At 39.6% G+C, this 21,916-nt stretch overlaps 1 protein-coding gene, 1 long non-coding RNA gene and 1 other non-coding gene across 5 annotated transcripts in view; 2 read left to right on the top strand and 1 right to left on the bottom strand.

Annotated features, from left to right (window-relative positions):
• The window catches only part of LOC145448250 (uncharacterized), a 30,757-nt gene that overhangs the window by 7,939 nt on the left and 902 nt on the right, over nt 1–21,916 (top strand). Inside the window, exons 4-13 of the mRNA XM_080326613.1 lie at nt 1,084–1,368; nt 2,468–2,677; nt 4,116–4,298; nt 13,157–13,335; nt 14,158–14,278; nt 16,389–16,550; nt 18,947–19,129; nt 19,189–19,371; nt 20,313–20,501; nt 21,237–21,416. Coding sequence (XP_080182739.1) covers nt 1,084–1,368; nt 2,468–2,677; nt 4,116–4,298; nt 13,157–13,335; nt 14,158–14,278; nt 16,389–16,550; nt 18,947–19,129; nt 19,189–19,371; nt 20,313–20,501; nt 21,237–21,416 — 1,875 coding nt within the window. The remainder of the gene's footprint in view (nt 1–1,083; nt 1,369–2,467; nt 2,678–4,115; nt 4,299–13,156; nt 13,336–14,157; nt 14,279–16,388; nt 16,551–18,946; nt 19,130–19,188; nt 19,372–20,312; nt 20,502–21,236; nt 21,417–21,916) is intronic.
• Trnae-cuc (transfer RNA glutamic acid (anticodon CUC)) lies at nt 3,788–3,859 on the top strand. Its single transcript has one exon. It is a non-coding gene; the product is annotated as a tRNA-Glu (tRNA).
• LOC145448258 (uncharacterized) lies at nt 7,130–12,579 on the bottom strand. Of its 3 annotated transcripts, XR_013917843.1 has the most exons (8): nt 12,565–12,579; nt 11,047–11,102; nt 10,506–10,698; nt 10,003–10,122; nt 9,257–9,446; nt 8,682–8,780; nt 7,929–8,027; nt 7,130–7,561 (listed from the first exon to the last, which is right to left on the bottom strand). It is a non-coding gene; the product is annotated as an uncharacterized LOC145448258 (long non-coding RNA). The 3 variants fall into 3 exon arrangements; XR_013917842.1 differs by lacking the exon at nt 12,565–12,579 and having other exon boundaries at nt 7,132–7,561; nt 11,047–11,399; XR_013917844.1 differs by lacking the exons at nt 8,682–8,780; nt 12,565–12,579 and having other exon boundaries at nt 7,131–7,561; nt 11,047–11,397.

Here is a 21,916-nt window from a genome sequence, read left to right as displayed (position 1 = left end):
GTTTGCAGCCGACTGTACGGTATTTGGGACGTCTTGATGAACAAATATGCATACGATCATGCGCACTCCATGCTGGATGTATACACCGCACGCAGTCAAGCTTGTTCCTGCTGTTTGGAGTTTCGTCTTATTTCCACGAAAATCCAATTATATTATGCCTATAGCAGTGACGGCCAAACCGTGGCTCGCGGGTAACATGTGGATCGCGAAATGGTTTTAAGTGGCGGGCGAGGTAATTCTCAAAATTAGTTATATTATCGAAAAATATATATTTCAATGGTAGTTCAATGCGAACTTGCAAGGCCAACCAAAACTTTCATTAGCCTGACCGCGAAACTTGGGGTGTTGATGACCAAATCATCAGTTCCGACGCATTGTCGTAGCCAGGGGGCCAGCTATATTTTTTGTACATCTTCGTGAATGACCATAAAGTACAGTATTTCCTGGCAGATTTATTTGACTGTAAATCTTTCTTAGCACTTCACGCGATTTATTTTCACCCAGTATACTGCATTGGTAGCCCCTCCTGAAAATTAAAAATACGGCCAATTTACAGGATTGAGTCCAACTACATTCCCAATTATGAGAGAACGTGTCGTCCAACATGCGACTTCGCGTCTGCACTCGCAAAAAGATAGTCGGCGATGAAACCTGGGTACAAAATGATAGACGCATGTATTTTTGATTGTACTGCAATAACTTTCGAATTTTAATACAATATTGCGTAACTTAACCACTTGAGTTCTTCAATTTTGTCATGAAAGTTTATTAATGTCAAAAAACGTAAAGTTCTTCGTTTTTTATTTCAAAAAATAATCGCCTTACTGATAACATATCGCCACAGATCCAGATACGTCGAATTGCTTGCAGAAATGACCAAAGAAATAACCGTAGTAGGCCTACACAAAAGTGAGTTAACAGGCGCTGATATCCCACTGTCACGGGGTTACATCAGTCCGAGGTTGTGCGGGAATGTTGATTTACACAAGATCTCCTGAATAAATGTCACGCAAAGTAACAATGAGAATAAATCCAGAGTTTTCATTGTTTCATGTGAAACAGTATTTTTTCATTTTCGAACAGACCTTCCCTCCGTGTTTGGGCGGGTTACGTTGAAAACGCCATCGCATCATAAAGGCTATTCTCGAGCAAACGGCGCTGAATGGAACTCAACGCTGACCAGGATAGCGCAATGTTACGCAAGCCTTGACTTACCATTCGAAGATCTTCAATTAATCCGAATTCTGAGAGACGATCGCCTAAGACCCGTGGTGCATTACCGTTTTAAAGTCGACGCAAAAGATATTGTAACTTCGTCGTATCGAATCGCGGGAGACGGCTTCGTAGACTCGTACATCAACTACGGAGGTACATCTGATTTATAGATCCATTATGACGCTATGGCTGCGTGAAAGATGTGTGAAGTTGAAATATGTACCTTTTATGTGACCACAAAGAATATGATACCAGTTCTATATCAAATTACAGCTCATTTGAGATTTTGAGACCATGCTTATTTTAAAGCATTATCTGACAATGCTGCGTGTGGATCACGACACGAGTCACACGACTTCGCATATATGCCATTTCCACAAACGTGTGTACAGTCTGTACACTTAACAGTACAACCTCAGCAAAAGAGGTGTGTATTCACACCTCTGCATCACACGTGATATATGGGTGTGATTATACACCAGTGCTACACCAAACCCAACCTTTTCATCGCCCCCTTATCAAGCTCGACAAATATTTATCGCGCACCATATTTTCCGATCCGAGAAGGAGGACATATAAACGGGAAAATTGCACAGCCGAGGCTGATCTCTGGTAAACTGACTAAAAAAAAGGTCAACTTGTCACGGTCAACTCTGAAAATCCCGGTATCTGAGGATAGTTTGTGGCGAGTTGACCTTCCGGCTTCATTTATTAGTCAACTTTAGAGGCAGTTCCAGAATAACAAGATTTACGTGTATTTTGTGCCGGTATCGGGGTAATTAAATATATCTGACTGAACGTTCTAACATTTCCGCCCCCTATCGCTCCATTTGTATGTTTTCACCCCTCCTAATCATCCCCATTTGTTATTTTCGCTTTTGGTTGCGAATATACGCGCTCTTAACGCTAAGAGCGTAGCTTTGTACCGTGCGTTTCGTATGCTGCGATACCACCTATCGAGGTTTCAAGGCTTCTACAATGGTAAATAGCATCGTAACTATAATTTTCGACGATAAATTAACTCTTAGCGGTCAGTCGCGTATGGGTATAATACCCGACTTTTTATCAGTGCAATACACCACAAGATTGCGATACAATGAAAAGATAGGAAGACGTAGAACCGGCTTGGAGTAGTCTTTGAAATCAGACCCCTATCTTCACCTTGGCACCGAATCAATGTGCCATGCCCTAGTCAGTAGGTGTGTGTTCGACATAATAATATAGGCTAACTTTATGCTGTTCATTCGTGCAGGAACGTCAAACGGCACGCGTTACGTCATTAAAGAAGGCAACAAAGTCATTCTTCTTTACAAATCTCGAGCGAACTGCTCCCCACTGATAGAGCGGTACATGCGCGTTACGCAGGATAACGGCGTCACCGAAGACATCCATTTGAACGTGGCCGATTCGCGGGCGACTGTTTCGTCGGAGGAGGACGGGCTTCGGATAACTGCGGACGGAGGCGAGTGTTTTATGTATTGCAAGTTATCAACGTACAGGCCTATAATACGGGGGAGATAGCGTAGTCGTAGTCGTAGTTTGCTAAGATCCTGTGACAAAAAAAGTCTAGAGAAAGACGCGATGAATGGACAGAGGAATGGAAAGAGCAACAAATAGCCGCGGGATAGAGATTACAATCGAAGAAAGAACTGTGACATCGGGCAGCTAGGTCGAGGTGGATGCCAGACCGCAACTGGTCGTTCGGCATCCTCCTATCTGTTCATTACATCGCATCTTATCGCATTGTACATTGTGTGTGTCATGTTCAGAAAAAAATACAATCTGACCATTGTTATTGTTGTTTGTATTAATACTGCGGCCGATATATCGCGTATGAGAATCGATAGCGGTCGTTCAACATTGATGCTCATTGCTCATCATAATAATACCGACGTTATTCCCCTGGATATCCTGCTGTTACATTGTTCCTAGCTCGCCTCTGCGGCGAGATAAGCCAATTACGCCTAGCTTATTGGGAAGAAATGTCCTTTTCAGTTCAATAATACAGTCGTTTCGTCACTTCAAATCATCACAACATTGCGATAAAGTGAAATAATGTTTAACGAACCACGACCTGACATATCGATTTCGCCTTCAGACACATGCCACCACTTTTTGTCGCCTGTCCTTTTATATTATCTTCTTTTGCTTTTTACTATTTTTTTTACCCCATTCAGTGTGCACTGTGCGCTCGTGCCTCCTTTTTTACATTGCCTAAGCCCGGGTGGGCGTCTGATTTCGAAGACTATTCCAAGTCGTTTCGACACCTTCCTATCTTTTCATGGTATCGCAGTCTTGTGGTGTATTGAAATGATGACATTGTTAATAATAAATTATTTGTCCAGCAACCTCAGACTGCGACACCAGACTAATAATAATCAGTCAAGTAACGATACATTCACTGGGCCATTGTGAAGTCATTTGCGAGATCCGTGCTCACTTTGACTTACCTATATAAAATTGCACATGTAGTTGCTATATAGCACTTCTAAATCGAACATGAGCTTGAGCATATCGATCATAAAGCAGCTTCGAACATTATGTCCTAACGTTTAGCTTCGTCGGGAGCGTTTCCCAGGTGGTCTAGTGGTTAGGATTCGTGGCTCTCACCCACGCGGCCCGGGTTCGATTCCCGGTCTGGGAACATTTTCTCTTTTGGTTTTATTCTTGGATAACTTATTTCAGTGGTGGAATTATTAGTCGTTTCATGAATTCAAAACAAACCAGATTCCGATATTGAAAAGATATCAACTAATATGGTAGCCACGCCAATGGCATTGCTAAGCCTCTGTCACGACTCTGCTGCTTTAGTTTTCAAATCGTGCGTAGATGATGCATATATCCATATTTTTTACAAGTCAACATTCAACCAAATATGACGTGGAACCATCTAATTGCAGATCTGATCCGTGATGATGGCAGGTCAGTCGGCGCATTGGCACAGGACACGTTGGTGATGATGACTCCGAAATTCCTCATACTCGATTGCTTGGAGAAAGGATCAATCTCTATCTACAGCGAGCACGATACAGCCATCGATTTTAACACGAAACAGGGACGGAGCACGTTCTATGAATACATAGGTAAGGATAATTAGTAGGGTAGGTTTTTGTTGCAGTCAAATCCGTGGAAAGTGGCATTTGTTTTTCACAAAAGTTGTACTAAGAAGTTGCATTTATGAACAAGATCCTTGAAATTATTAGGGTATAAGATACTAGAATCGATCCGTATCCAAGGCCCTGTAGCAAAGGTAAGTGTTGGTGACTTCAACAAAATCAATAGCCTGAAAACAAATGACCCGGTTGAAATATAATTTTCGGCGGTCTAGCCTGAATGTACGTAAATTCAAAAAGGATCTCAAATTCAAGCAACAAGTGATCTTTTCACATGTAGTGCCAAATATTTCCAGTAAACAGGTAACGTAGTTGCACGAAAAATCAAAAACTTGCCAAATTTTGCATGAAAATTCGAAAAAGTTGCATAAAGTTTCATGAAAAATCGAAAAAGTTACAAAGAGTTGCGTGAAAAATATGAAGAAAATTTGCAAAAAGTTGCGCTAAACAGCTTAAATCTCCCTATCTGAGTATGTATGAAGCTGCTACAAGTTGTAAAAAAAGTTGCAAAAACTTGCCTTAATAACTAGATAACTATATAATTTCAGTTGTCTAACACAAATTCGATCGAAATGCCGATAATTCATCTCTGATCTAATTTGTGAAATCTTCTGTGCTCATCTCAATACTAGCCTATTTCTGGTCTTCCTGAAAATGCTACAGGAGAACTGTATCGTGCGAAACGAACCAAGCTTGGCGTACAGACATTTGCCATTCTCGTGCTTATGGGAATCAACTCTGGTTTGATATAAATTGAGCTTGTTTTTTGTAGTATTTTTTTCAATTTCCAAGTTTTTGCGAGTTCAGTAATTCTAATTCTAATCCGATTCGGAAAAACTGACGATTTTTCTGGTTTTCTAACTCTGGCTAAGAGTTCGCGCGGAAGCGGTGTTGTTGAACGTTGAGCCTCCCTCGCTTGAATCAGTCCGTGCCGTAGAAAAATGGTCTGGATCGAAGTCCATGTGTGATTTTCTCGATTCTTCATAATATATAGGACACTACAATAGCAAAACTGAGTAATCGGACCGGATGTACCCCTAGTAGGGGCTGACTGATTCGATTGTGAGTATTATAGACTCGACTATCACTCGTTACAACGTCACAATGGCATGCGTGACGCGGACTTTAAAATATGTAGCTTTTATGCGACCGCCAAGAATACAATGCCCGATTTACGTGGCGTTGATGATGATTTGGTATTTTTTCGACCATACCTATTTTATTACACTGTGAGTCGATCACGACTTCATATAAATGTCATTCATTCTCACTATACCGTGCGCAGCTTTGTATAAATGTTTTGGAAGATACGACTCGCCAACTCCGGGTTCATGGTCTTCCGCAGTGTAAAATAATATCGAATCGATAGTAATTCTTGATGCTTAGTTTAGTCTAGCATATATACGGTAAAATGTAACCGACAAAGATTTTACTTTATTCAAGATACACTGTGTTACACATTCTTAAGGCAACGTGTTGGACGTTGGTTAATACCGACGCATTGAATTGTAAAATCATTACCGTCGGTGATAATCGTACAATTATCGATGATTTCTCGTGAATTCGACGATTAGTAATTGGGAGCTTAATCGTCATCATTACAGACGCAATTCCGCATCACGATCAATGGTCATTTCGGAGAATCGATATTTTGAGAGTCAATACATCCCGTAACATTCTGGATTGTATTTAGCTTACCAGCGACTCTCCATAGTCCATATGACGAGTCGCCATACCCGACGAGAAAGTGATTATAATTTGGTGTTTACAATTCGGCGCACTGGCTTTGTATTATTATTATGGTCTCCCATATACCGTAGAAATACATTATTTTCAGTATTTTGTCTAGGAAACGTGGTTTAACGTTTAATCGCTTATTTAAAAGTATATATATGTACGTTTTACTACACTGTAAATTCTGAAGTGTTACTCAACCCGGAAAATTGAACACGAAACGTGATCCAAAAATTGAACGCCTAGAAGTGTTGCGAAGTGTTTAAATTAAAAGTGTTTACCTAAAAAGTGTTCAGCCTCAAAGTGGCTGGTTGACTAGTCACCGGAACGCAGGGCTCAAAATAAAATCAGATTTTATTGATTCATGAATAGATGACGCTTATAATACCCAACCTTGGTGATTAAATACGTGCAAACATTGAAATTTCCAATAGCTGTTGTGACAGGGTTTCATAAATTCAGATCAGCAGTTGAAACCGTTTCCGGAATAGTCCATGAAATCACGAACATCACAAATGATCAAGAGCAAACTCACTACAAATATCATGCAACTCGTTCAATCATGAAAATGAATGCATAGGGAATTAGGGATAGTGATAACAAAATATCATTTAGTATCTTTAACTTTCATGACAATGGCATGGAATCAAATTCATTGGTTACATCCGTTAACGGAAAACATGATCAACACAAATCATTAAAACATATTTATAATTGATCAAATTATGGCTTGTAAATTTCTAATTTTATTGTAAAAAAACAAACAATGAATATATCAGTTTCACTACCACTACCACGATAAACAAGTAACAAAGTATTTTTTTACTTTTAATGAAATTGGGCCTGCTAACCACGCATCAAAAATATTTTTGGGCTTGCATTACAAGGATTTATATCAGGTTAATGCCAATCACTTTTGTTTAAATAACAAAGAAATCGTTTCTTTGAGTCCATACAAATTTTGCAGATTTACAGAAAAGATTTTGTTGTTATTTGCCAGTCTGCTGCAAAATATGAAATCTGGAAGTCATCAGGGCCCTGGTTCATGAACATATTTGGACACGCATGATAGCAAAAAAATTCACACACCCCTTATCGTCGTATCATGAAATTAAAAAAAGCAACCAGAACGCTAAAAATCCCAACTGATAGTTGGATGGCAGTGACGGTAATAGTTGTTGATGAGAGAATATTCAAATATTAAATTCTGACCATACACAGAGAAATAAGTAGAAGCTGCCATGTGCGAAAAAGATTTTAGTTGACAGCGGGTTCACGCCCCTTCAAATGCTTTCTCCTGTTTGAGAACCACTCCTTCAGGGTATGACAATCCAATGCATAGTAGCTCAAAACGTCAACAATGTTTCTGAATACTTCATTTTCACTGAAGCAGTTTTATATTCTTGGCATCAGCTACAATCCAGGATCGGTCAATCTCTGATTCTTGGCGTGCCATGATGTTTGCTTCTTTTCTACTGGTCGACTTCAAGTTGTGCTCCCTGAAAATGTGATTAAATTCCAAAGTTTTGAATATGTCAATGAAAATTCTAAATTTTATGCAGAAATAAATATAAATATTTCACACATGCAGGTTACACAAGCGCAGGAAAGGCGCTCGGGTACATGTGAAATCCTATCACTGAGAAGGACTAAAATTCGCATGACGACTAATAAAAATATCTTGAATTAGGTCCGCGCTTTTTTCAATTCGGCCATTTTGACATTTACATTGACATTCAGACGCACAGGCCACAGTGAGAATGCAGAACTGTAACTCAGGATGAAATTTATAGCAGAACTTCTATGTACGTCTACGAACGGTCTATGTATATTCGTATGGTCCACAAAACAGAAAGATTACGATACCTGTTTCAATAAGACATGCGCTTGGGTCTTGGATTGTATTTGCTTGTCTCTCAATTTGGCTTGGAGAAGAAGACAGTTGACTTCATCAACCTCGTTTTGCTGAAAATGTAATTGATTGCAAACAAGATCCGAAAATAAATATAGTAGAATCGTTATTCCTATGGGTTTGGATTTCCATTACAATAATTGACCAGACAAAGGACACATTGATTGTCTTTAGTAAAGACTTTGTGACATCTTATCGAAGGTGTTGAATACTTTTCCTTCATTGCAGTAATTGTAATTGTTCTCAATCTTTCAAAATACTTCCTTCCTGATTAAATTTAATTAACGAAATTATTTGGAATTAGCATGGTGTTTGCTTCTTTTCTACTGGTCGACTCCAAGTTGTGCTCCTTGAAAATGTGATTAAATTCCAAAGTTTTGAATATGTCAATGAAAATTCTAAATTTTATGCAGAAATAAATATAAATATTTCACACATGCAGGTTACACAAGCGCAGGAAAGGCGCTCGGGTACATGTGAAATCCTATCACTGACAAGGACTAAAATTCGCATAACGACTAATAAAAATATCTTGAATTAGGTCCGCGCTTTTTTCAATTCGGCCATTTTGACATTTACATTGACATTCAGACGCACAGGCCACAGTGAGAATGCAGAACTGTAACTCAGGATGAAATTTATAGCACAACGTCTATGAACGGTCTATGTATATTTGTATGGTCCACAAAACAGAAAGATTACGATACCTGTTTCAATAAGACATGCGCTTGGGTCTTGGATTGTATTTGCTTGTCTCTCAATTTGGCTTGGAGAAGAAGACAGTTGACTTCATCAAACTCGTTTTGCTGAAAATGTAATTGATTGCAAACAAGATCCGAAAATAAATATAGTAGAATCGTTATTCCTATGGGTTTGGATTTCCATTACAATAATTGACCAGACAAAGGACACATTGGTTGTCTTTAGTACAAAAAACTTTGAAGGTGTTGAATACTTTTCCTTCATTGCAGTAATTGTAATTGTTCTCAATCTTTCAAAATACTTCCTTCCTGATTAAATTTAATTAACGAAATTATTTGGAATTAGCACGACATGGGAAATGATCTCAATTTGATGTTCCAAGTATAGATCAGTAAGCAGTAGTTTAAATACAAGTTACCCCAGCTCTTTACATTCAACAACACCTCTGTTCAATGTACACAGATCAAGCCTCTCTTCAGCTCATATCGCATATATAGATAGTTATTAAGAAAATTAGGACTGCAAAAACCAGCACATTACATGATCAATGGTGATATATGAAATGAGTAAATAGACTTACATGATCACATGTTTCCATGGGTTCTTGAGGCAAAAGTATTATCGCAAAAGATGACTGCACCGGCACAAAATCTGTTCAGATGACTCCTCACGTCACTATCAACATTGTCTGTTAGCACAGGCACGGTAGAACCAGGGGGTCTCTTCGAAGAGTCGACACCAGTTGGATGAATTTGAAGATCAATCCAAGACTGTTGAAAAGAAAATACTTGTTTCAAAAATTTGCAATACAAGGGAACTATTCAATATTCGAACAGCTTCTTCGAGGTGCAAAACTTCAATATAAAATTGAATAGTATATGCATATTGAAATGAGCCCGAATATTTTCGGCTGAGACTCGTCAGGGGTAATCGTCAGTAACTGGTAGAGAACTCGAAAAAACGTTGTACATCAAAAATCGTATCACAAAATATCACGTCACCGGCATTCAGTATTACGCAGATATCACACTGGATACATTTGTATGTGACAAAAGGGTGTCTTTGATAGAACAAATAATTATTGTAATGGAAAGTTGCATGTGACCGTACCACCAATTTTACTACAGCACGAGTAGCATACTTTCCTGGATTGTTAATCATTTTAGTGGAATTTTACCAGCAAACATTCATAAAAATAACCAAATGCAGCAGAATCAAATTCATTATCTAAGGATATACCAGTTTACTTACGAAATACCGCGATGCTTACCAGGATTTAAAACAACAAATGCATTTCAAGAAGGTGCCAATTGCAATACATACTACCTGCACATTAGGGCATTTTTCATATTCTTTCCATCAGCCGCAACCCAGGCTTGATGAGTCCCTGATTCGTGGCGTGCCATGGCGGATCTTTTTTTTACTGGTCAAATCCAAATGCTGCTCCTAGAAAATACGAAACATTACAAAGGAAAATTGTAAATTTGATGCAGAAGTAAATATAAATATTTCACACAGATAGGTTACAGAAGCGCAGGAGAGGTGCTCAGCCCCCCAGGTTGAGAACCACTGACCTAGCCCATTATAGTTCAGTAAGCAATAGTTAAAGTACAAGTTACACGAGCTCATTACGTTCAACTACATCTCTGTTCAGTGTACACAGTTCAGGGTACACTTTACTGTGCAGTGTACACAGATGAAGCCTTTTTCAGCTCATATCGAATAGCCCGTAAGCTACTCTGCGAGATAGATCGTGAGAAAAGTAGGACTGCAAAAACCAGCAAATTACATAATCAATGGTGATATATAAAATGAAAAAATAGGCTTACATAATCACATGTATCCATGGGCTCTTGAGACAAAGGTCTGTATCACGTAAGATGACTGTGCCGGCACAAAACCCGTTACGAACGACTCCTCGCGTCACTGTCAACATTGTCTGATAGCGCAGGCACGGTAGACCCAGGGGGCTCTTTTTAAAGAGTGGACATCAGTTGAACGAATTTGAGGATCAATCCAAGACTATTGAAAAGAAAATATTTGTTGCAAAAATTCGCAATTCAATTGAACTGCTCAGTAATCACGCAGATATCATACTGGATACAGTTTTTTTTTCTGCAATAAGTTGTGCGTGACAGAAGGGTGTATTTCATAAAATAATTGAGTAATGGAATGGAAAGTTGCACATGACGTTACCACCAATTTTACTCTGGCACAGTTAGTATACTTCCTGGATTGTTAACAATTTTTGTGAAATTTTACCAGCAAACTTTCATAAAAATCTTTTTCACAAAGATAACCGATTGCAACAGAATCAAATTCATTCTCTAAGGATATACCAGTTCACTTAGAAAACACCGTGATGCTTACCAGTATTCCATACAGCAAATGCATTTCAAAAAGGTGCCAAGTTCAATACATACTACCTGCAAAATAGAGTTTAGTTCAGTTACCGTATCACAATAAACTCAGAAAAGTCAAATTTGGGGATTGGGCAAAACAAATACTACCCCTTGTAATCCATGGTTTGTTGAAAAGATTGTTTGTTTGGCTGTGCTATTATTGGGGCGATTTTTTGGACCTAAAAAGGTAAGATTTTGACTAAAAAATTCAAATTCACACATATTTTGATGATGAAAAACTTAATTTTGACCCCATGTACTTAAATTAGGTGTTTCTCACATAGTGTTAGAATTGTATTACCAGAACCTATCTTTATTTCTGGCTGGAGCTGTCTGTTCTTCCGAAGTAATTTGATCTGAAAGAATCTTTTAGCATGAAAATTGACAAATTTTTATATGAAAAAGAACTTATTTTATCGAAATCTGGACCCATGAATAATTCTAGTATTAGTTACATCTCGTATTATGGTAGAAATAATTAAAAATTTGTTGTAGTACAACGAAAGATACTTTCCTACATTTTCGGGTAGAAAGTGTCTGTCCTAACTAAGTAGCTTGGCAAGAATGAAGAAAGAACGTTCACCAGCTGCAGTTGTTGGCCGGCAACACTGAAGTTGTGCGTACACTGCACTCTCTCTCTCATTATGACAAAGTTGTCTACATTGCAAGTATTCATCATACGGTTTTAATAGAAGAACCAATGCCCACGCAGTCTCGCTTCAGTTAGGATAGTGCAATAGGCTACGTTGAGTATTTGTTTCATTTGACAGTTTATGATTCACAATGAGCAGACGATGGTCCGTCTACAACGGTAGGACTATAAAGTAGGCTACAAAATGTAAATTTTAAAATGATAAGTTCACCGACAGTGCAATCATCTATGATACAAACGAAATGCAAGTTGCCAACAAAATTTTGATTTTGTAAAGAATTTTGGCAATTTTTGACCTAACGGTACAATTTTGACAAAATTCTGACCTATTTTGACATTTCAAAAAAATCGCTTTAGTTAACACCTTACCACTTGGAACAAACAGTACGCCTACAGTGTAAAACGTGTTGCAGTTGAAAAACAATCAAAACCGTTGCATGACTGTCATACCGGCATTTAATTGCTGACATTGCAGTACTTGTCCACAATGGACCACAATATCGCCTACATAGTGATATTTCAGTGTGGATAGAGAGAACATCCCTTTATCCATATGTAAAAAAAGTTAATTTTATAGCAGCTTCCCATCAGTACTGTAGTACTGGACCTGGTCGCAGCCTGGTATATTATCAGATTCGAAGCTCGATCATCCAGCAATAATATCAGACGAATCATATACTACAAAACATCTAAAGAACATTCATATGAATAAGGGATATGAGTAGCCTGCTAAAACATCTAAAACAAACGACGTTACTGCAATGTCAAAACGAGTTAATTTTATGACTATTCTCACATTACATACATTCAATAACATTTACCGCATCTCCATACCTTACAGTACATGGAATTTATGATCCTTTACGCCATCAGGTAGCAGAAACTGCTTCAATTTATCCAGTTCGCCAAGTTTTTTCGTGTACCTTACTCTCTGCCTGAAGCCTGACGAACCACCAATTCAAATCCAAACTGAAATCGAGCGCGCTCTACCGTGACGAAGGTTGTGACCCCTCTGCGTCACAGGGAAATATGTATATTTCATTGAAATATTAGCCGTAAACTTAGTGTTGGGTCAAGTGAGTAATATTATTTTACATATACCGTGATTTAATGTGATCTCCAAACGTAGCGATGGTTTATGAATGCAAAATTGATGATAAATTACCAAGTATAAATTTTCTTGAAAATAAGCCGCAGTGACGAAGTGTTACATGTAAACGGAGAAATACGCAGAAGCGTTGCGACGATAATGGCCCAATGCGTTTATATGCCCAAAAAGTGTGTCTGTACGCAGAAAAAAGTGTTATGAAGTGTTCAATACGACCTTGCGGATTTACAGTGTAACCACATCTGAGAAAATATATTTTCGACCATGCCTATTTCATTGCGACGAAATCGTACTAAATTCAATACCCATGTTCCACAGAGCCAGAAGATATGGGAATAAAGTCTTCCGCTAAGCTTGAATTTCGAAGAAAAAGGGACAGAATAGTGGTATACGTACCGCCGGTCCCAAACGCGGTTCGCTACGACGTCTCCGTTGCTGGCACCGCGATCACGGAAAGTGTCCCGTATGAAGACATTAAATGCAGTTCGTATAATAGGGTGAGTATACTTTATCCGGCATGACAACTCACTTGAATAAGTGGAACCTATGAATTTCATTTAAATAGTTAATGCAGATATCGAATTGGCAGAGGGATTATTGGCTTAGAGCTCAAAATATATTCCTTTTTAGGCCCTACAACCCTACTGTTATTTTAGCTTAATACGGGCGGAGTTATTACTGTTATGATGAGGGATGTCTTCCAGTAAACTTGAAGAACGCTGTTGCATTTGACGCAGTATCAGGGTTCACTGAGCCAGTCTTAGTTCTCGCCGGCGGTCAAGACACACACCCGAACCATACAATAAATGTCACACTAATTTCACTGACTTCAATAGAACCAAGTTGAATATCTAATATCAAAAAAACATCATTAAAGGAAGTTTCCAGTATTACATTCGAGTCGCATAGATTTTTCATACCCAAATTTAGGGTCAATTTCGATTTCTGAAGGTTCACCAGTCCACAACATTTGTTTTGAAGTTTTGCCGGTCCGCAAGGTTAAAAAGATCGAGAACCCCTACTGTAGTGTATGTAGTAAATGCTGGATAATGTGGTAAATTTTGGATCTAGCAAATTTGGGGATCGCCGAAGTCTGGTAAATTAGCGTCAGCGTTCCGCAGGTTAAGAGCCACTGACTTAGATAGAGCAGGGTCCTTCATTTTTAGCTTTTGACCTCATAATGTCTCTAGTGCTAGGTTAACACGCGTAAAATTTCACAATGGACCATATATTGTCTATTTATATGCCAAACTTTTGCGGTTGCCACCATCCCTAAATCCGTATTTCCGTTTCAATAGCCCCTCGATTTTGTGTTACAGGTTATTTTACACGACCTTGCGGACAGCAAGGCCTACGCGATATCGGTGAACGCGACCGTTCGAAACAAGATCGGTAAACAGACAACCGTGATTCTGAATCGTGACGTCTTCATCAAAGCAGGTAGAAAAGCAAACATCGGTAAAGTATGTAGGAGGTAGAGAGAGCGAATGTCGAATTCATGCGCGTTTTGCGTACTTTAAACGTCTTCCGTCATCATTAGCTCCTTATGTACGTGGAAGTCGCATCGCCAGGTTGCTCGAGCGGCTGGAGAAAGTCTTATTCGTATCCAACGATGTATACAATGTATATCAAGATTTCCTCCTAAGCTTATGAGTTTTGATGCAATTGTTGCTACATCGAGGGAGCCCTCAAGAAATCTCGTCACTGCTATTCGGTAAACTAAAGCCATGTATGTAGATTTTAGATGTTCTTTCCCATACCCAAACTTTAGGTTCCTTAACGCAAAGCTCTTCATGCGTAGGTGCATAGGTTAAATATACAATTGATTAAAATATTCATATTGAAATAAACCCGAATATTTTCGGCTGACACTCGTCAGAGGTGCTAGTTGCTGACGGTTGACGTGTTTATTTCAATATAGATATATTATTCAATTTTAACGCAGAGAAGATTATCAGGCGCGTCTGAAAACGCCTGGCGTCGTCGGGTAATGGTGATTTTATGCAGTGCAATGCATACGCATCAATCCATCATTTCTTAGGAGTCAAAGCCCTAAGAAATTACGGACAAGGAATTTTTTTGGTTTCCTGCCATGTTTTCTCGATTTTTCTGGTGCCGTGATCGCCACACAGACTCTCTTTTAATAATTTCTCAATGCCGCCTACGTCATACCAGCTAAAATTTAAAAAAACTAGAAAATTATCAGCTCTTCCAAATTAGATTAGAATTAGGATTATGGCTACACAGCTTTTATCCAAATTAGATTAAAATGTGAATTCGCAAAAACTTGAAGATTGAATCGAATTCCGGATTAAAAAGAATAAAACAAATCAAGTTCAATATTTATCAAAACGGAATTCATTCTCACATGCACCACAATGGCAAATGCCTGTACACCAAGCTTGGCTCGTTTGAGAGAGAGAGAGAGAATCTTTATTCGTATACATTACATATCAACATTACACTACAAAAATGTAACAGTGAAATGCGACATGCAAGGTAGACGGGAGGCTCGATATGACAAGTTTCTCACTGTACAGCAGTTCACCTGCAGCATTTTCAGTAAAATCAGAATAGAATTAGATTATCAGCATTACGCTCTGAATATTGTCTAGCTATCCAAGTTTGAAACCAGGCAGAATCATTCCCGCAATTCCTCGTCGAAGAGGGAGTGCAAGTTTACAAATGTCTGCGCCTGCTTTAGTGCGCCGTTTTATCGCGTCGACTTCCGACTTTGGCGAGTTATGATGTCTAAATATACTTTATTACGAGGACTTGTGTTTGTACATGTCGCAAATTTCGCCATAGCAACGTTTGCGTTCAAACCGACAAGCAAGTGACACGATAAGCGCTCTGACGCGACATCTCGCGGGATGCAATTATCACATCCGGATATTGTGTGTCCAAGTTTTCGCGAATTCAGTAATTTAAATTTCTAATGTATTTTGGAGAAAAACTGTGTGGCGGAGCCTGCGATAACATAGCTATCACTTAAGTTATCTTGGGCCCCGCGTGTATAGCTAACTCAATCTAATCAAATTTGGGAATAACTGTGTGGCTACAGTTCTAATCATAGTCTAATTTGGAAAAAAAGACTTTGAATCTGTAATTCTAATTCTAATCCAATTTTCAAATGCTGGAATCAGTGGAATGCCTGTAATCTAATTTGTGAAATCTTTCTCTGCTCTCATCCTATTTATAATCTAATTTATGGTTTTCCCGAACACGTTACAGGCGAACTGTATAGTGTGAAACGAGCCAAGCTTCGTGTACAGGCTTTTTTAATTCTCACGCTTAAGAGAGCTAGTGAGCTCGGATTAGATATGGGCTGAACTTGATTTTTGTGAATTAGTCCGAATTCAGTAATTTTTATTCTAATCTAATTTGGAAAAATTGGAAGTAGTCCAGTTGTCCAACCCTTACCATCCATAGTCCGAATCCATCCAATGATGTTACAGAGAGAAAACTACCCCGACCCACACTGCTCATTGCACGATTTCTTAACCGTATCGAGTCAGACTAGAAATACATCTCATCCATCCCCTTACAGAAAGCTGCGAGGCTCGACAACCACCCGCGAACCTCCAACTGACATATTCGAGGAACAGGCGTTTGCTGTATTTCCAATGCTGTTGCGGAACCCAATTGCGAGGGTCAGTAGTCAGCTTTTGCAAAAGAGACGGCCAGTGGACGGCTTTCCCATCTTGCGAACGTAAGTCATAAACGGATCGATATGTTGAATCGGCATGCTGTTGTGCAGCTATTCCACACGCCGAAGTAAGTTGAGCCGATGAAGTAAAAGTTGCGATAACGTAGGGTTACCATATTTTGGAAATGTAAAAAGAGGACACTTTTTCAGAAATTTGAGACTTGCAAAACCGGAGAATTCTCAAAAATCGGCGAATTCTTCCCACTTTGTGATCGGTTGACTAAAAAAAAAGGTCAACTTTTCGCCCTGCTGTGCTAATTTACGGCATATAACTCGCATTTTGCTCTAAATATGACCTAAATTTTCAAAAAAGAGGACAAAAGGGCGTCCTCCGAGGACACTTTAAAAAAAGTCAAAAAAGAGGACAAATCCTCTTGAAAGAGGACGTATGGTAACCCTAATCCGATAACGTTTATCCATGATCAAACCTTTCCGCGTTATTCTCCATAGAAAACATCCTGACCCATCCCACCATGATCTCCCCAGCAATCGAATTTGTTTTGCTGACCGGAAGGGACAGTTAATTGAACAATGCAAGTCGAATCGATATGGTGCACAAGGCCATTGCCACCGAGCACGATAATTCGATACAGCAACAAACCTTTACAAACACACGACACTCAATAGATTATTGAAGGTATCAACAGGTGGCGAGATAGCGCAGTGGTGTAATCCGCGGCTGCAACACCAATGGGTGCGGGTTCGAGTCCGACCGAGGTCGACTTCCGAATTCCGATACCTAAGTGTTGGAGGTTTACCTAGGCTCCTCTTCGCCACCTCATCCGCGTAAGCGGTGTCTTACAAAAGCCTAGAGGTGGGCCGTGCTATAAGTCGGCAATTACGGAAAATAAGAAGGATATCGGCCTGGTGTAAATGACCATAGTAGTCGACAAACACCATGAATACCCCAAAAAACAAAAAACAAACAAGGTAGCAACATGAAAACAATCAATGAGCTCAAGTAATAATTACAAGCGTACGTAATTGCAGAACACAGGCTAATGCAGGAACTGCAGTCTAAAGCATATTTGTTTCGCGAAACGTATAGTTCTATAATATCGATGTCCGCTGAATTTAAAGCGACACCTCGGTCCACATACATCATGCATACTTCATGTTATTTAGGGTATAGGACCTGTAAAGCAGTGGTTCTTACTCCCTTTATAGTTGTGGCCGAGTATGTAAAGTTCTACTCTAGATATTGAAGACGCTGTCTTGACAAGCAAAGTTCCGTTTGAGCAATAGGCCTACATGGTCCTGGGAATATTTTATTACCGTTGTGCTGGTTTCTGGTTATTTCAAAATATAATTTATCCCCGTCATACTGTTCGCTGTGGATTTACATATGCCTTTCACGAGGATATTTGATATACACCAGAGCGACCTGATTCTGGTCTGTATCAGTTAATTAGTAATGTCATCAGATCAAAACACTACAAGATTGCGATACAATGAAAAAATAGGAAGGTGTCGCACCGACTTGCAGTGGTTTTTGAAATACGACATCCACTCGGGCCTAAACGATGTAACGAAGAGTCATGCACAGCAGTAGGACTGTTCACAAAGAACTTTTTTGCAGGATTCCGGGGATTCACTGATTAGATTGTTAGGTTGTAGACTATAATAAATTCAAAAATTTCAATTGCATCTGCATCTACTGGTTGGAATTGAGCCAAATTTGGTGCAGCGTTCTTCCGGCAACCTAATAATTCAATCAGGGAATCGCCGGAATCCGGGGAAGAAGTTATTTTCGAGCAACCCTAATGCACACTGAATGAACAGTATAGGCTAATAGAAGATTACATAAAAACACTAGATGACAAAATAGATATATACCGATCGTGGTCCGGTAATCTCGAAAGCAGACTATATACCAGGGGTTGGCAGACATGCTTCATGTGCGAGCCGCATATCAAAAATTTTAGCTTTAAAAGTGCCACAACACAACAAAGTTCTAAAATACGTAGCTATGACGTCACAATGAAATGTAGGCTATCGTATGAAGTTTATTAATGTGTGGTGATACGATGCGTCTCCGCCTGGGCTGCAAGGTGTTTGAAATCAAGCTGGTATGACGTCTAAGCAGTGCGAAGCAGTTCCTTCATAGGCTGGAAGATTTCAGCTCGTTAATCTCGACGATATTTTCTTGGCCAAACTCAGCAGTTATTGCTACCCTTTACAATACAAATCGAAGAGCCATATTCAAATTCACCATTACTAGCCCGGAAATGATTGTGAATTTGTGACATACGCTGGCTTAATTAATTATGAAGTTTATTGTTCAACACAATGTTTTATCATTGATTGATGTCCATTGTCCAGGCATCCATCGTCGAGGGTGAAACGATTCTCTGAAATCCACACAATTCGACATTAAATACAGTTCATCTCCATCACAGCTCTACCCAGGCTCTGCGCGGTACATTTAGTCCCAAACGCCGCCAGAACAACGCAGTACAAGCGCGTGATGAGAGCGGGTGAATCTGTAACTTACACGTGTCGCAGAGGATTTATACTGAGCGGAAACTCTAAGATGACGTGTATCGGCCCTCACTGGGATCACCGAAAACCGTCTTGCGTCAGTAAGTATACCGACGTTGACGGTTATTTCAGAATACGGAAACTCTCGCACACTATTCAGGAGTTCAATGCCGCCTGCCTCTTCTGCGGGATCATCTTCATTACGTTGGGATACGTAGAAGGGTGTGGGGAGTCCGTGAAAGCATTGTGTTCAAATGCGAAGATGGATACAAGATTAAAGGAAACTTATCTTCCACGTGCCAGGATGATGGGTCTTGGAACTCGCAACTACCGACCTGTCAAAGTATGTTTAACTTCCACCATCAGAGTCTGTAATGCTAATGATGACGACCTCATTCGAGGCCAGCCATTTAGGCGCCTATGGACAATTAAACATTGGCTTATGTATACATATCGAAGTGTTCGGCCTGCATAAAGGCAGTCGTTTTCGGCCCAGGTTTTCTCGCCGCCGATCGTTCTGGCACACTTCTTGTATACGCATGTTACATGGCCTAAAACTGTGTATGTCTATGGCAGACGCCAAAATGTCCATTTGTATAAATCATGCGTATTTTTTTCTTTGGGGGAGAGTACCCAATAATCCAGATATTTGTTAACATTAAATCGCGCGATTTTTTTTAAGTGGCATAAATTTCAAAGAAAAAACTATAATTTATGCCAATTTACGAAATAATTTTTGGCCACCTTCGAGCTCAGCCCCCCCCCAATTGGAGGGTTTGGGGTGCGGCAGTTACGGTGCTGCCGGTAGTATATAGGTGGGCACAATGAGTAAAAACTCTAACGATTATTTCGAGCACCAAAATTATACGCTGCTTGATAGTAAGAGTTCATTTATCAACGAGAATTATGGTTTCGATACTATTTTCCACTGGGAGGCTGTGAACCATGAAACATGTAGTACAGAGCTATACGCACGTTAGTGGAAACGAAATATCTATGAAGTCGTGATCAATTCACAGTATTATCACAAAGTGCAATGAAATGAGTATAGGTGATGTAAAACTTGCATTGTATTCTTTGTGATCACATATTTGAACGCATATTTGAACTTGCTACACCATTCATACTGTTGCGACGTTATAATGAGTGATACCTGAGTACTTGATTTAGAAACGAATCACTCATATAGTCGAATTTGCTCAGTCCTGCTGCCCAGTTCATGAGTTGAAGCGCTTCATCCCGATGAAACGTGGTTGATAAGGCTATGATTCAAACACGTTTCAGAGAAAATAGCCCACTGCCAAGTTCCGATGCGACTTCAAGATTTCAGCGAGATCGCACCGAAAAAGGAATTTTATAATGAAGGCGAAGTCATCCGATACGAGTGCGTGAAAGGGTACTCTCCGTTCGGGCGACGGGCCTCGGAATGTCTATCGAACGGGTCGTGGTCGAGGAAGTTGCCGCGGTGTGCAAGTAAGACATCAGTTATGGGTATAAATTGTTGACATGACGAATTCATACATGTCATGATTATCAAAATGCAGGAATCAAGTCACAAGGTTTCGAGTCACAAGTCAATCTTACTTTTATAGTTTTTACTCGAGTCAAGTCGAGTCACGTCATTTTCAGCTCGCCACCGAGTGAAGTCGGACTGCAAGTCGTGGTAGTAGATTCGAGTCCGAGTTTAAATCGCTGTATTCTCTGTTCAGTTTTGAGTTCAAGTAATTTTCAACCCAATTTTTTACAACTCTGCTTGGGTGACATCGAATGCCTCACATTTATAGTATGCTCATTTTCGTCATTCTCAACAATTTCTGGCCCTAATTTTGATGTACGAGTACTGATGATAGACAAAATACCAATAATGTGGGACTTTACTATTCTTCGAAGTTACAATGAAAAGTCTGTCTCGGCCGTCCGAATCAAGAGTCATGTGACTTGATCGAGCCATGCGCAATGACCCGTGTACAAGTCGAGTAAATACACTAATTGATTCAAGTCGAGTCATTTTCATACTCAAGTCAAGCCGAGTCACTGAAAAACCTCGACTCGAGTCGAGTTGTGACTCAGGTCATTTGAACTCTGCCCTTGTGGAGAGTTTAAGGCACAAGAATAAGCCCATAAACAGAGATGCAAATGAACCCCAATTTGGCGATGTACAATGTTACAATACGAATGCTGCAATATGTGGAATCATTGTATATTTAGAGCTCGAAAGAAGATGTACAGCTTCCAGTCTTCAAGGGTATGCGATGAGACCAGAAAGATATTTTGAAGTCGGGTTCATCTTCATATTCCAATGCCCGCGAGGCTACTACATGTACGGGTCGCGCAAGACACAGTGCTTACCATCGGGACGATGGGTATATCCAAGACCATACTGCATAGGTCAGTGAGATTAGATCAGTGTTTTTTGTATGCTACCGCAGATTTTTGCTGACTTCCAAACGAAAACATAACTCACCTCCCCCCCCCCCCCCGAAGCACGAAACAGAACAGGCAAAGGCCATGAATTCTGCCATTGGCTAACATTTGTTGGATAACTCTGTGCGAAAAATTACCGAAACGACAGATTTCGCGTCGTCACACTGTCACTTGTGTGTCTTGGAGTCGACTTTGATCAAAACACGCCAAGCTATAGTTTGTGCCAGCAGTATGAGTTTCTGTACCCCCTAAAATAGTACATTGAGCTTAAGCGATCGCATTGCCTATATTATTCGTAATTCCATGCCGTTTACGTCATATTTTATGATACAATTATTGATATACATACAATGTTATTTTCAATTCTACACCACTTGCTTACGATTACCCCTGACATGTGTCAGCCGAAAATATTCGGTTTAATTTCAATATTAATATACTATTCAATTGAATAAATTGATTGA

This window comes from Botryllus schlosseri, chromosome 10, assembly GCF_051294905.1.
Source record: "Botryllus schlosseri isolate E-star chromosome 10, Bs_hap1, whole genome shotgun sequence".
In the NCBI taxonomy this organism is placed as follows: Eukaryota; Metazoa; Chordata; class Ascidiacea; order Stolidobranchia; family Styelidae; genus Botryllus; species Botryllus schlosseri.
This window is presented reverse-complemented; position numbering and strand designations above follow the sequence as displayed.